At 35.6% G+C, this 13,034-nt stretch overlaps 1 protein-coding gene across 3 annotated transcripts in view; it reads right to left on the bottom strand.

Annotated features, from left to right (window-relative positions):
• The window catches only part of Nnp-1 (Ribosomal RNA processing protein 1 homolog Nnp-1), a 37,668-nt gene that overhangs the window by 15,433 nt on the left and 9,201 nt on the right, over positions 1–13,034 (bottom strand). For all 3 annotated transcript variants that reach the window (XR_014441606.1, XM_083121094.1, XM_083121095.1), the window contains exons 2-5: positions 12,630–12,709; positions 12,074–12,217; positions 1,754–2,125; positions 180–481 (exon numbers count right to left, since the gene is read on the bottom strand). Coding sequence is in view for 2 of the 3 variants with exons in the window: in XM_083121094.1 (XP_082977220.1) it covers positions 180–481; positions 1,754–2,125; positions 12,074–12,217; positions 12,630–12,709 (898 nt within the window). In the remaining variant the exon portion in view is untranslated. The remainder of the gene's footprint in view (positions 1–179; positions 482–1,753; positions 2,126–12,073; positions 12,218–12,629; positions 12,710–13,034) is intronic.

The raw sequence follows: 13,034 nt of genomic DNA, 5'->3' as shown, positions 1-13,034 counted from the left end.
GATAATTTCTCTGTTGAAGGAAAGAAAATAAATAAATATGCCAGTGACCTAGGTTCGTAACTTACTTGAACCTAGAGTTTCAATTTAAATTTCTACAAAGATAAAATTATCCCATACTTCATTATTATGATGATGATATATAAAAAAAAAAAAAAAATGAGCGCAATTGACACACTTACTCTTTGGAAAGCTGGTACATGATTTTGCGATTCTTGGGACCTGTGTTGGGAGCCTTCCCCACTTCCCAGAAAACATCTGCAAGGCGGTTTGCATCAAACTCTATCTGAGGGAGGATCACGTTTACTTTGCCTGCCCGAGGATCTTTTGGGCCGTTCTCAATCATGAACTCCAACTCCTTGTCTTCGTCATCTTGCATTTCGTCAGGTGAATTATCAGCAGCAGTATCATTAACCTCTTCATGATTTCCATCTGCATCCTCATCTTCTTGTTCATTCTCCCAGAAACTCTTTGGTTTACCCATCTGTTAAAAAAACATACAAACAAATAATGTCAAAAATATGTATATCACGATTGCAACTCTGAGCAAATTTCTGCCGTATTGTTTTATTGTTTATCTTTTATAAATATAAATCTCTAATTTGAATGCCTTGGTTTTGAAGAATAGAACTTTAAATACAAGAAGCTGGATAGATTAATCCGATCAGCTGATCTAGGCATATTCAGTGAGTCGGTAAAATTACTTATAATCAGGAGTAGAAAAATACAGGGTCCTAGATGGCATGGCACCTGAATTTTGAAATCCCGTTCTAATTGCTAACCACCCTGGCATGGAGGTCAACTGGAACAACTTAGTGTTTAGGCTTATTAAATAAAATTCTTTCCCATAAAGATTGTAATCAGATAATCACCGGTGTTCTCTCTAAGTCAGAACCTGCAATTTTAAATGTATTATTTTATAGAAGGGTCATGAAAAGTGTTTTTTTTTCATTCATAGGAAAAATGTTACAAATTTTCTATTACAAATTAAATCATTGATTTAATAGAATAATAGATATATATTCCATTATATATAAGTTTAGAAAATACAGTATAATAAAAATTTTTGCATGTTTGAAAAATGTGATGAATTCCATAGTTTGCATTTTTCGGTTTTTGAATGGTCCTCTGGCATGCTTCACTCCTGATTGTGTACAGAGAGAGAAAATAAGAAATATTTAATTAAATTGAAACAGATTTTCAGGATACACACACTGGTGGAATCCCTGGAATGAGTGATGATTAGATGAAGATGAAGCGGAAAGAGGCACTCACAAAGGAATGCCCATGGCCAGACCAGGAATGGAAATTTGAACTAGTGCCAAGATTGTAAGTCAACTGCTTGTTATTCTCTGCCACATATCGACCAAAGATCTTTGTAATAAATTCCAAATTCATTTGCCATCTTGATAATTTGTAAAGAAAAAGTGTGTATTCGGTCATAAAGAATGACATCAATAACTTTAAAATGAAATCTTACACTTCATTGTCTACAAGTCATGTAAATTAATTTACACCTTTAGCTTTCTAATATTATTATTACTACTAATACTACTTAGTGTAATTAGCCCTGCACCGTGGCCATGCAGTCTCTGTTACAAATATACAGTGAAACCTGGATTTTACGTTTTCCCACTTTACACTTTCCTTTTCTGATCCCGGTGAAGAAACACTTTATCATTATCCTGTATTAAAATTTATTAGTCAAAGTCCGTTGAAAAACAATTTACATGGAAGAAAGAAAAACAAAACCTACCCTCTTCCATTGTCTAATTTTCGCTTCATGATCAATCCCCTGGTCAGACTGCCTCATAAGATACTTGAAAATGTGATTCACAATGTTGTCTCGAAGTCTGGAGTCTTTCTCAACTGCAAGTTGATCAACAAATGGCTGGAGGAATGCATAGACCGTGTCCTCCGAAAGCTTCGCTCGACCCACTTTCGACAACTCTTCCATGTATATGTCAACAAAATGCATCTGGACTCCAAGAGTAACAAATTCATGGGGTGCTCTAACTGGAGACAGCAGGGTGTCCTTGAATATTTTCGTAAGCTTCTCCACGACATCATTATCCCAATTCTGCTTGTATGCAAACTCCAAAGACTGGCGTAGAAACCTTCTCATGAGCTACAGAATAAATAAGAAGATACATATGTAGAAATAAATAAGATAGATATGTGGGATAATAAACAAAACTTGTATTTGTGATTATATAACATCAATTTTAATATTCTGGTGTAATTCTTGAATATTTTAAAGCAAAACCCTTGGTAAAATTATGCATATTAGAGTGGAACAGTTACAGACTAATGCTAGACTTTAATCAATATTATGAACAACTTTTAATTGTGAGTCAATCCATAACAAACGTCTGATACTGGTTGGTTGAACACTTTTTAAAAATTTTATTTTTGATGTTGTCACAACCTCTATCCAAGGGTAACTCTACAAATGGCATAACAAATAGTTTCTTTAATTTGACTTACTGTAGTTTAAAACTCATGGCTATTCTTGTTTCATGACTTCCGGCATTTTTGTCCAATAAATTTCATTACTCAGCTAAGAAAAATGACACAAAGCTGGGGTAAAAACATTGTTTTCCATACATTTTGTGACCTGTACCCTTTTAAATGCACATGGCTGAAATGTAGGGCCAAAACAGATATTCACTTTTGAATAAAAATGAAAGTTTCAGATTCTTTTAAGCAGGATAGGAATGGTACATCAAAGTTCTAGCAGAAAAAAAAATTAGCTCCGTTACTGATTATCTCTTTCACTTATAGCTCTTTGAAAATGCTTGCTTTTTATTTTTCAAAATTGAGCCACAATATCTCTGGTGGGGGACGTAATATTTCTTTTTAATTTACAGCATAAAGAGTACTCTCAGAGTGCCATCTATACAAAAAAAAAAAAAAAAAAAATACTTTGATATACTATGAATAATAAATTTACAACAGGAGGAAGTTAATCAAATTAGATGTAGTAGCTGTCCAGGAAGTTAGGTGGCCAGGAGAAGGGAATTGTAAAACTAAAAATTATACTTTTTTCTATGGTGGTACTGAAAATCATAATTTTGGAACAGGCTTTTTCATAAATAATAGAATTATCTCGGCTCTTAAAACAGTAGAATTTATTAATGATAGGATATCATATGCAGTTTTACAGGGTAGGTGGTGTAAAATTATTTTAATAAACATACATGCACCAACGGAAGATAAAGATGATAATACTAAAGATGATTTTTATACAGAGTTAGAACAGGTCTTTGATAAATTTTCTCAGTATGATATGAAAATTCTGTTAGGTGACTGTAATGCACAGATTGGCAAAGAAGAGACATTTAAACCCACGATTGGTAAAGAAAGTCTTCATGAATTAAGTAATGATAATGGTATAAGATTGATTACTTTTGCAACCTCAAAGAATTTAATTGTGAAAAGTACCACTTTTAAACATAACGATATCCATAAATATACCTGGTCTTCTCCAGATGGTAAAACTCATAATCAGATAGATCATATTCTCATTGATAAGAGAAGGCATACTAGTATAATTGACGTTCGTACACATAGAGGTGCTGACTGTGCCAGTGACCATTATTTAGTAATTGCTAAATTAAGAGAAAGACTCTCAGTGATAAATCATAAGCAACAAAATCTAAAAGTTCTAAAATTTGATACAGGAAAGTTTACTGATGAAAGAATTAAGAAAGATTACCAAATTAAACTGTCAAATAGATTTGATGTTTTGCAGGATTTAAATGATGATGAAAATATAAATGAAACAGACGTAAATAAGAATTGGGAGCACATACGTAATGCAATAGAATCAGCAGCTAAAGAAAGTATAGGATACCATAAACCGAGAAAAAGTAAGCCATGGTTTGATAATGAATGTCATAATCTAATAGAAATAAGAAATCAGGCTAGACTTAGGTGGTTAAATAACTCTGATGATACAAATCTAAACAATTATAATAGAATAAAGCGAGAAGTTAACCGCACGTTTAGAAGTAAAAAAAGAGATTACTTGAAAAGCAAAATTAACGAAATTGAAACAAACAGCAAAAATAAAAATATCAGAGATTTATATAAAGGTGTAAATGAGTTTAGAAAGGGGTGGCAACCTAAAGTAAACTTGATAAAAGATAAAGATGGTGATCTTCTAGCTGACCCAAACGATATTCTAAATAGATGGAAGAACTACTTTAATGACCTTTTAAATGTTCATATAGGAGATAAATCAGAAGTAAATGAAGTCCACACAGCAGAACCTTTAGTTCCAGAACCTAACTTGACTGAAGTTAAAGATGCAATTAAAAGGCTAAAGAATAACAAAGCACCTGGCATTGATTTAATACCAGCTGAGTTAATTAAATATGGTGGAAATTCATTAATATGTCAAATTCATAAATTAATTTGTTTAATATGGAATAAAGAAGAAATCCCTCAACAGTGGAAAGAATCCATAATTGTTCCTGTGTTTAAAAAAGGTGATAAAATGAACTGCAATAATTACCGTGGAATTTCTCTACTCTCAACAACATATAAAATATTGTCTAACATTATTTTAACAAGACTAACCCCATATGCTAATGAAATTATAGGTGATTATCAATGTGGATTTAAACGTAACAGATCAACTACAGATCAAATTTTTCACATCAGACAGACACTTGAAAAAAAATGGGAATATAATCAAAATGTCCATCAGCTATTCATTAATTTCAAAAAAGCATATGATTCGGTCAAAAGAGATAAATTATATAATATATTAGTAGAGTTTGGAATACCTAAGAAGCTTGTTAGTATGATAAAAATATGCACCAGTGAAACAGAAAGTAAAATTCGTGTGGGTATTAATATGTCTGACAAATTTACAATTCATGATGGGTTAAAACAAGGAGATGCATTATCTCCATTGCTCTTTAATTTTGCCCTGGAATATGCTGTTAGGAAGGTAAAAGAGACTAAAGAAGGACTAAAATTAAATGGTGTGACTCAGTTGTTAGCATATGCAGATGATGTAGACTTACTAGGGGATGATGTGAATACAATTAAGAATAATGCTAAAATATTTTTCAAAACTGCTAAAGAGATAGGTTTGGAAGTTAACAAAGACAAAACTAAATATATGCTTACAGGCTGAAACCAAGTGTTATGTAATAATCAAAATCTAATTATTGATAACAACTCGTTTGAACCAGTCTCCAAATTCAAATACTTAGGAGTAATATTAACAAATGAAAATTATATTAAAGAGGAAATAAAAAGTAGGCTTAATTCAGGAAATGCATGTTACTACTCTCTTCATAAACTTTTGTCTTCTCGTTTAATATCTAAGAAACTAAAAGTTAAAATATACAAAACAGTAATTTTGCCTGTAGTATTATATGGATGTGAAACTTGGTCCCTTACATTGAAAGAGGAACAGAAATTGAGGGTATTTGAAAATAAGATCCTTAGGAAAATCTTTGGACCTAAAAGGGATGAGGAGACAGGTGAGTGGAGAAGGTTACATAATTTAGAACTACATAATTTGTATTCATGTCCAGATATTATTAGAATAATTAAATCAAGAAGACTTAGGTGGGCAGGCCATGTGGCACAAATGGGAGAGGAAAGAGGAGTTTACAGGATTCTTGTTGGGAAACCTGATGGTAAGAGACCTATAGGAAGGCCAAGACGAAGATGGAGGGACAACGTTGAGATGGACCTAAGAGAAATCGGTAGGGATGGAAAAGAGTATATAGATCTTGCTCAAGATAGGGAAAGATGGAAGGCCTATGTTGCTGCAGCCATGAACCTTCGGGTTTAAGAACGCTAGGGAGTTAGTTAGTTAGTTAGTTAGGAAGTTAATCAAAAGCAGCCAAATTTATGTTATTAATTACAAATAAATATTTATAATAAACCATCATGTAAATAGAATTATTATATTCATTAATTACATCATGCAAACAGCATAGAAAGCCCACTAAAGAAAACGCCATGAAAACTATCCAGTCAAGGTCATGCCACCCACTTACATTGTTGCCAATAAGCAACAATTTCAACTTTCAACAATAATTCCGAAAAAAAGTTAGAAAATAGTACTTAACATAAAGAACATTACGAGGTATTGTTTACACTGAAATACTTTCTTGGCCATTTAGAAAAAAATGAAAACATGTTTCCACAAAATTCTACGAGTGACATGTCAGCTATATTTTGTTTTATTTGAACGAATTTTGCTGCATATTGACCTTGTGCTCAACTGAGCACTGCCTGTGGCTACATTTACTTACTAGAAGAACAAAATATTTCCTGCAAGTCCACATATTTGTACTTTGTTCACAGTAAGAATCATCACTATCTATCTCTCTATAACAGAGGCAGCACCAGGATTAATCATCTAGGGGTGCTGGGGAAAATGCGGAATAAAATTACGGGGGTGTGATGTTTAAAATAAAGACAACATGAAACAAACATGTACGGATGTTAATACCAATCAACTTTTAGTAGCTTTCCATAGTAATTGGCTTAATTTTTGTGTATTTGTGTTATTTAGCACCATTTTCTGCCATCTTTGACCAATTGCGACGATGAGGATGAATGATTGTATAACACTGATGAATGGACACTTACAATGAACATATGGCCGGGACTCTAACCAGTGAACTTCAGTGGCGAGAGCAAAATTTGGCCGCTTATTGAACTGTGCCGCCGTGGCGGTGTTTCATTCCTGCAAGATTTTAAAATAACCAAGAAACACATGTTTTGTAATTTGAAACGAACAAGGTTTTTTCAAGGAAGGCCAATGACATACTATTACATTTACACTTCAAGAAAGTGGTTATAAAATGTAAACCGAAAACAACGAATGGGCCGGCTGAAAGAGAGATAGAGCAGCCGTTTATCTTTGTCAAGACCGGCTACTAGATCAAAGTAAATGTTAAAATCGTCCACTCCAGTGTTTTTGCATTCCCGCTTGTAACTCTTTGTTGGTGACTCGAAGACAACAGTCACACCTCGAGCCTCTGCCAAAGTTAAAGTACTGCTAATACGTTGTACAGACTTTTCAGAAATCCCACAAGCTTTCGCAGTCAGTTTTTGTACTTGCGCAAAGTTGATGTTCTTTCTTGCTTCTTCGTTATATGCAAGGTTTCTGAAAAACTTTTAAACGTTTGCAATGATTACCTTACATTGTTACTTACTTCGTTCGTCAGACACGTACACCACCATCACTTCCACCTGTTGTTGTACCACATGTAGGATACTGCTCCTCAATGTCATTCATAACACTGTCCAACAATGGTTTTGTTAAAAGTAAAATTTTAACGGTTCTTTATGTTTTGTAACCTGCTGATTCCGAAAATGAAGTCAGAAATTGTCAATCACCCACCATTTTTTTGTAACAATAAAAAATATAATTCTGTATTATTATTGCAGCATACAGTCCATAATTAGCTGATTGGTAGGCAATATTTAAAATATTTTTATGTCTTTGCTCCAACAATACACTAATAACTTTAGGCCATTGATGTCTGCATGAATATAATAATAATAATCCGTCGCGCAACAGCCCATGAAGGGCCTAGGTGTACCTACCGACTGCCGGTCTCCCTCCCACGCTTTCATTCGTCACCTCTAAGCGTGGAGATCTTCAACCGGTATTGGAATAGTCGGGGGGTCGGCCCGACGTATCCCCAGCCGTTATAGTAGGTCTCCGTGACCGGATTACGCTCACTCACTCGGAGCTCCCCAATTTCCTCACGATGGTGGGTTGCCACCGGCCCTATACGTAGGCCGAATAAATTCCGACCAGAGCCGGATTCGAACCTACGCCGTCCCGCAGCGAACGATCTCAAGACGAGTGAACGCCTTAACCCGCTCGGCTACAGAGGACATATTTTTATGTCTTTGCTCCAACAATACACTAATAACTTTAGGCCATTGATGTCTGCATGAATGACAACAATTAAACTTGTTAAACAATCCAACTGAAAAATTTGACAATGATTAACTTTTCAACACAATGCTGTGATTTAACTGTTATGTCTATTCTCATTTCAATAGCAAATGTCTGGAGGAAAGAAGCTTTTCTTCAGTTCCAGTGAGTGTTTCGAAGCAAAGACAGAATCATGCCAAGAAGTTGCGTAAACAACAGGAACAATTTTTGTTAAAATCAAATAGGAGAACATTTACTCCTCGTGTAAGAAAAGCTTATGAGTGTTACTTTGACAATAAGATAGACGAAAACAAGAAATGGGCTCCTGATATCTGTTGTGCGAACTGTGTAACGCTTTTGAGTGGTTGGCTGAAATGATCTCGTAACATGCCTTTTGGAGTTCCTATGATATGGCGGGAACCTAAGGATCATATAACAGACTGCTATTTTTGCTTGACAAATATATCTGGGATAAATTCGAAATCAAGGCAAACAGTGAAATATCCAACACTAGAATCATCAACTTGACCGGTGCCTCATGGACCTGGAGTTCCTATACCTGGTCCACCAGATCACATTAGTATAACGGAAGAAAGTGAAAGTGTTCCTAACAAATGTAGCGAATTGCATAGTGATCTGATTTTGTGGGAGTGTTTCAACAGCTGAACCTCACTTAATAACTCAAGAGGATCTTAACGATTTAGTTCGAAATCTAGAGTTAAGTAATGGTAAAGCAGAACTGCTTGCATCGCGATTAAAAGGATGGCATTTGTTGGAGAGTGACACTAGTAACTTTTTTCCGGCAACGCCAAAAAGACTTTGTAGATATGTATGCTTAAGATAAGGACCTTGTTTTCTGTTGTAACATCGATGGTCTATTAGAGTCACTAGGTGTTGTCCATAAAAGTGAAGAATGGCGTTTGTTTTAAGACTCTTCGAAAACAAGTTTGAAAGGAGTGCTTCTGCACAATTGAAATAAATATCCAAGCATTCCCGTAGAATATTCCTGGGGCATGAAGGAAAGTTATGAAAACATGAAACTGTTAATAACAAATATCCAGTACTGTAAATACTCTTGTCAGATATGTGGAGATTTAAAAGTTATTGCTATCTTCTTAGGATTGCAACTAGGTTACACCAAATTTTGCTGGTTCCTGTGTAAATGGGACAGAAGAGATAGAAAAAATCATTATGTTAAAAAGAACTGGCCGAAAAGAGAGTCACTCATCGCAGGACTGGAGAATTCTATTCATCCACCACTTGTAAGTTCAGACAAAATCTTACTGCCTCCTCTCCACATAAAGCTTGGTCTGATGAAGAATTTTGTAAAAGGAATGGACCGCGAGGGTAGTGGATTTATGTTCTTCAAAGAGAGGTTTTCGCGAATTACTGAGGCGAATTACTGTTGGCCCTCAAATCAGGAAACTAATGAAAGATAATGATTTTGAAAAGAACCTAAGTGAGCTGGAATTGGCTGCTTGGCAATCTTTCAAGGAAGTTTGCATAAATTTCCTCAGAAACTACAAGTCAAAAAATTACAGAGAACTTGTCAATAATTTGATTCAGAACTATCATGCTCTGGGGTGTAATATGTCTCTGAAGATACACTTTTTAGACTCCCACCTCGTTTCTTCCCGCAAAACCTTGGGACAATGAGCAACGAACATGGAGAACATTTCCGCCAGGATATTGGTGAAATGGAAATGCGATACCAGGGAAAATGGACTCCAAATATGTTGGCAGATTATTGCTGGACACTAAAAAGAGATGTTTCTCAGGCAAAGTACAGCCGAAAATCAAGTCCGAAGACATTCTAGAGATGCCATTGTAAATAATATTGCATCGTATCACTATAAGGCTATATATGATTTGTATGTACCTGATATTTTGTATGTACCCTGTTACTCAAATTTCATGGGTGATGGATAAATTCTGTAATTAGATTTGAAATCAGCACATCAAATTCAATTAGAATCACCCCCAACTTCTCTTTTAACAGACAAAAACTTCAATTTTGTCGGACAGTGTAATGAATGCAAAACCAAATAATCCGTACACAATACATCAGCGAAGATGCAATCGGCCGCATACGTACAAAGCACAAAGTGTTAGCTGAGCAGCTTAGAAGTGTGGCAACCCTGGAGGGCCAGGGATGTGGAGGAGGCAAAGGGAAGCTCCAAGATTGACTGGACAGTTTTCGTGGCGTTTACGAACTAACCATTGTGAATGAAAAGGCATGTAAGGAAGAGATACATAAGAGTTTGTCTGAACAGGTTAAGACATGCAAGCAGAGTATCATCAGTGGAAAGTTGCAACCACTCCAGAAGCCTCATTTCTTCCTCTGAATGGATCCAATCACAGTGAATGTCTGAATTAACTAACATTTTTGACGGGACTAACAAAAAAATGTTATGGTTCCAGGAGAAGGAAGCAGTTGAAGAGCAGCCTAATGCCAAACCAAAGAGAGGGAGCAGCATGCCTGGCCCGACATACCCTACCTCCTCATCAAGGACTCAAGATTCCTTACTTGACATTACCCTTAACCCCCCCCCCCATCAAGTTTGTGGATGTCGGACAAATCAAGAAAGCAGAGAGAGCACCCAACTTGATAATTCCCAAGAATAATACATGAAGGAGAACCCATCCATTATTATATATATATATATATATATATATACACAGGGTGTCATTTTAATGGCGCCCACGGAGCACAGATTCGTATAGAGGACATCAAAACAAACAACTTTTCTCGGTAACATTTTTCTCGTTGGTGCATCATTTCGGCGCTACAGCTGTTCAAAAAAGACCGTTTTGCCGCCTGGATGCTGGCAACCCAACACAACATTTGATCGTATCTGTGACGGCATTTCCTGCGGCGAAATAGCGCACGGCAGAGTTGCAAGGGACACACAAATTTTGTGAAAATTTACAAACTACCAACCACATGATTAGGTGTAAAACGAAGCGAGAAACGCGTCCAGTAGACCGAACATCATAGTCTACCAGCCAGAAGGTCAGCAGTCATCTCAGGGGAAGGGGAAAGTGAACCGATGATATGAGAAATGGTAAAAACGTATTCAAAATGAAGTGTCAATTTCGGATTTTGTCTCAGCCTACATGTCAAATATCAACAACAATACATTTTATTGGACTTACAGCTTACATGTGGCTGTTTACGCCCAGTTACATGTCAAATATTTGCAAATCTCATTGCAAGATTGGTATCTACAGGTTTGTGTCCAGATGCCTTGTGGTACTTTTGTGCTGATAACGGAAGTATCAGAGGTTCATTACGGCTAAAACACGTACAACCACAGTAACAATCTAATTATGAATCAGTAGCGAATATACTGTCCTGTTCATAGTTGCAAACTATTACAATACATGTATATCCGGTGCATAGATAAACACAGTCGTCGGAGAGCTTAGTGCTTGTATTACTACTACTTATATCCCTGCTTTTTCAACCATTTTTGTCACTTGTCTCATAATGCACTGAATATACATTATATTATGTGTTGCTTACCTTTGGGATTTTGAGTTCTTTCATTTCTAGTATTTTGTCATCTGTTCAGTGTGTCCCAGAAAACTAGTACCAGAAGGACGAAGTGGATAGACTAAATTGTAGATGCCAACTTGGTAACTAGATTTGCAAATATTTTAAATGTAAGCTGATACAGTATTCGATATGACCACTTCCACTTGAATTCTGTTTTCTTTCTACTAGTTTTCGTGTCATTTGTTTACTTCCTGTTAGGTTAAAGAACGTGTTTTGTCGTTTTCTTTTCCGGTACATAATGTGGCTGATTGTAGCTATGTCATTTTTCACAGAATATGAGTGTTCCTGGCAACCCTGGAACGTATCGCTTGAGGACGGGATATGACGTCACAAATGCAATCAAATGTTGTGTGTGGTTGCCAGCATTCAGGCGGCAAAACGGTCTTTTTTGAACGACTGTAGCGCCGAAATGATGCACCAACGAGAAAAATGTTACTGAGAAAAGTTGTTTGTTTTGATGTCCTCTATACGTTTCCGTGGTCCGTGGGCGCCATTAAAATGACACCCTGTATATATATATATATATATATGACCTAATTAAGTTAATGTTTTGTGTCTTACTTCAGGTTAAGTAAAATGTTAAATCTTACCTGTTGGAACTTATCCAGCCTGAGTTGGTCTATGCCAAACCACTCAATAGCGATTGTCTTAAAGAAACCTTTAATGAACAAAAGGACATTGTCCACTCCATTAATGCAATGGATTAAGCTGCTTACTGTCTCAGACAGTTCCTCCTACAACATAAAAAGGCTCATGTAAATGACCAGCATTTATAACTTACACAGCTGCAAAAATATAAAAAAGGAAGTAACGTGTGCAATTGGGTTCATACAGAATACAAAACTACTCAATACCTAAACTAGTGAAATTATGTAAGTAGTGATGCTATAAGCATATAGGAACATAACTATACTGCTAATACTACCAAATTTGATCCACTTAACCTACATGCATGAGCACATAAGAACACTATAGACAAATTGCTATGCACAAAAAAAAATCAGTTAAACTGTTTATTTAGTATCTGCAGACAAACATTTATTTAGAATTAGATTTGTACACAAAAACAATGAGTATCATAATGATATAAAAGATGAACCTTGTTGTTTTGTTAAATTTTCATTGTTTCCATTGTGTTGGGCTCACCTGTACAAGAGGCTTATCTGACATCCACATATTGTAGAAGAGACCTTTCCATATTCTCATCATTTCTTCCTCTGTAAAATCTGGAAATAATTACAATGAATTACAATGACATTTCAAGACTTTCAGACACACAATAAAATATATTTTAATAATCCTGTAAAGGGTCATTTCATGATTTTGTGACATCTTGCATTAATTTTTCATGTTTATGGAACCCTATTATATTACATCACGATTCAAATAAGCTAATTACGAACACAAGGAAGCTCATGATCAGTGCTTGAAAAATCTTTATCAGAGCTAGGTGCCAGCTCTGAAATTCAGGTGCCAGGAAACCACGTACTGGCAATTGTGCATACTATAAGAAGTTGAGAATCATCGTACTCAAAACATTGCTAAATCATG

This window comes from Lepisma saccharinum, chromosome 4 (assembly GCF_977018435.1).
Source record: "Lepisma saccharinum chromosome 4, izLepSacc3.1, whole genome shotgun sequence".
NCBI lineage: Eukaryota > Metazoa > Arthropoda > Insecta > Zygentoma > Lepismatidae > Lepisma > Lepisma saccharinum.
Note: the sequence above shows the minus strand (reverse complement) of the source record. Positions and strands in the feature narration are given on the sequence as shown.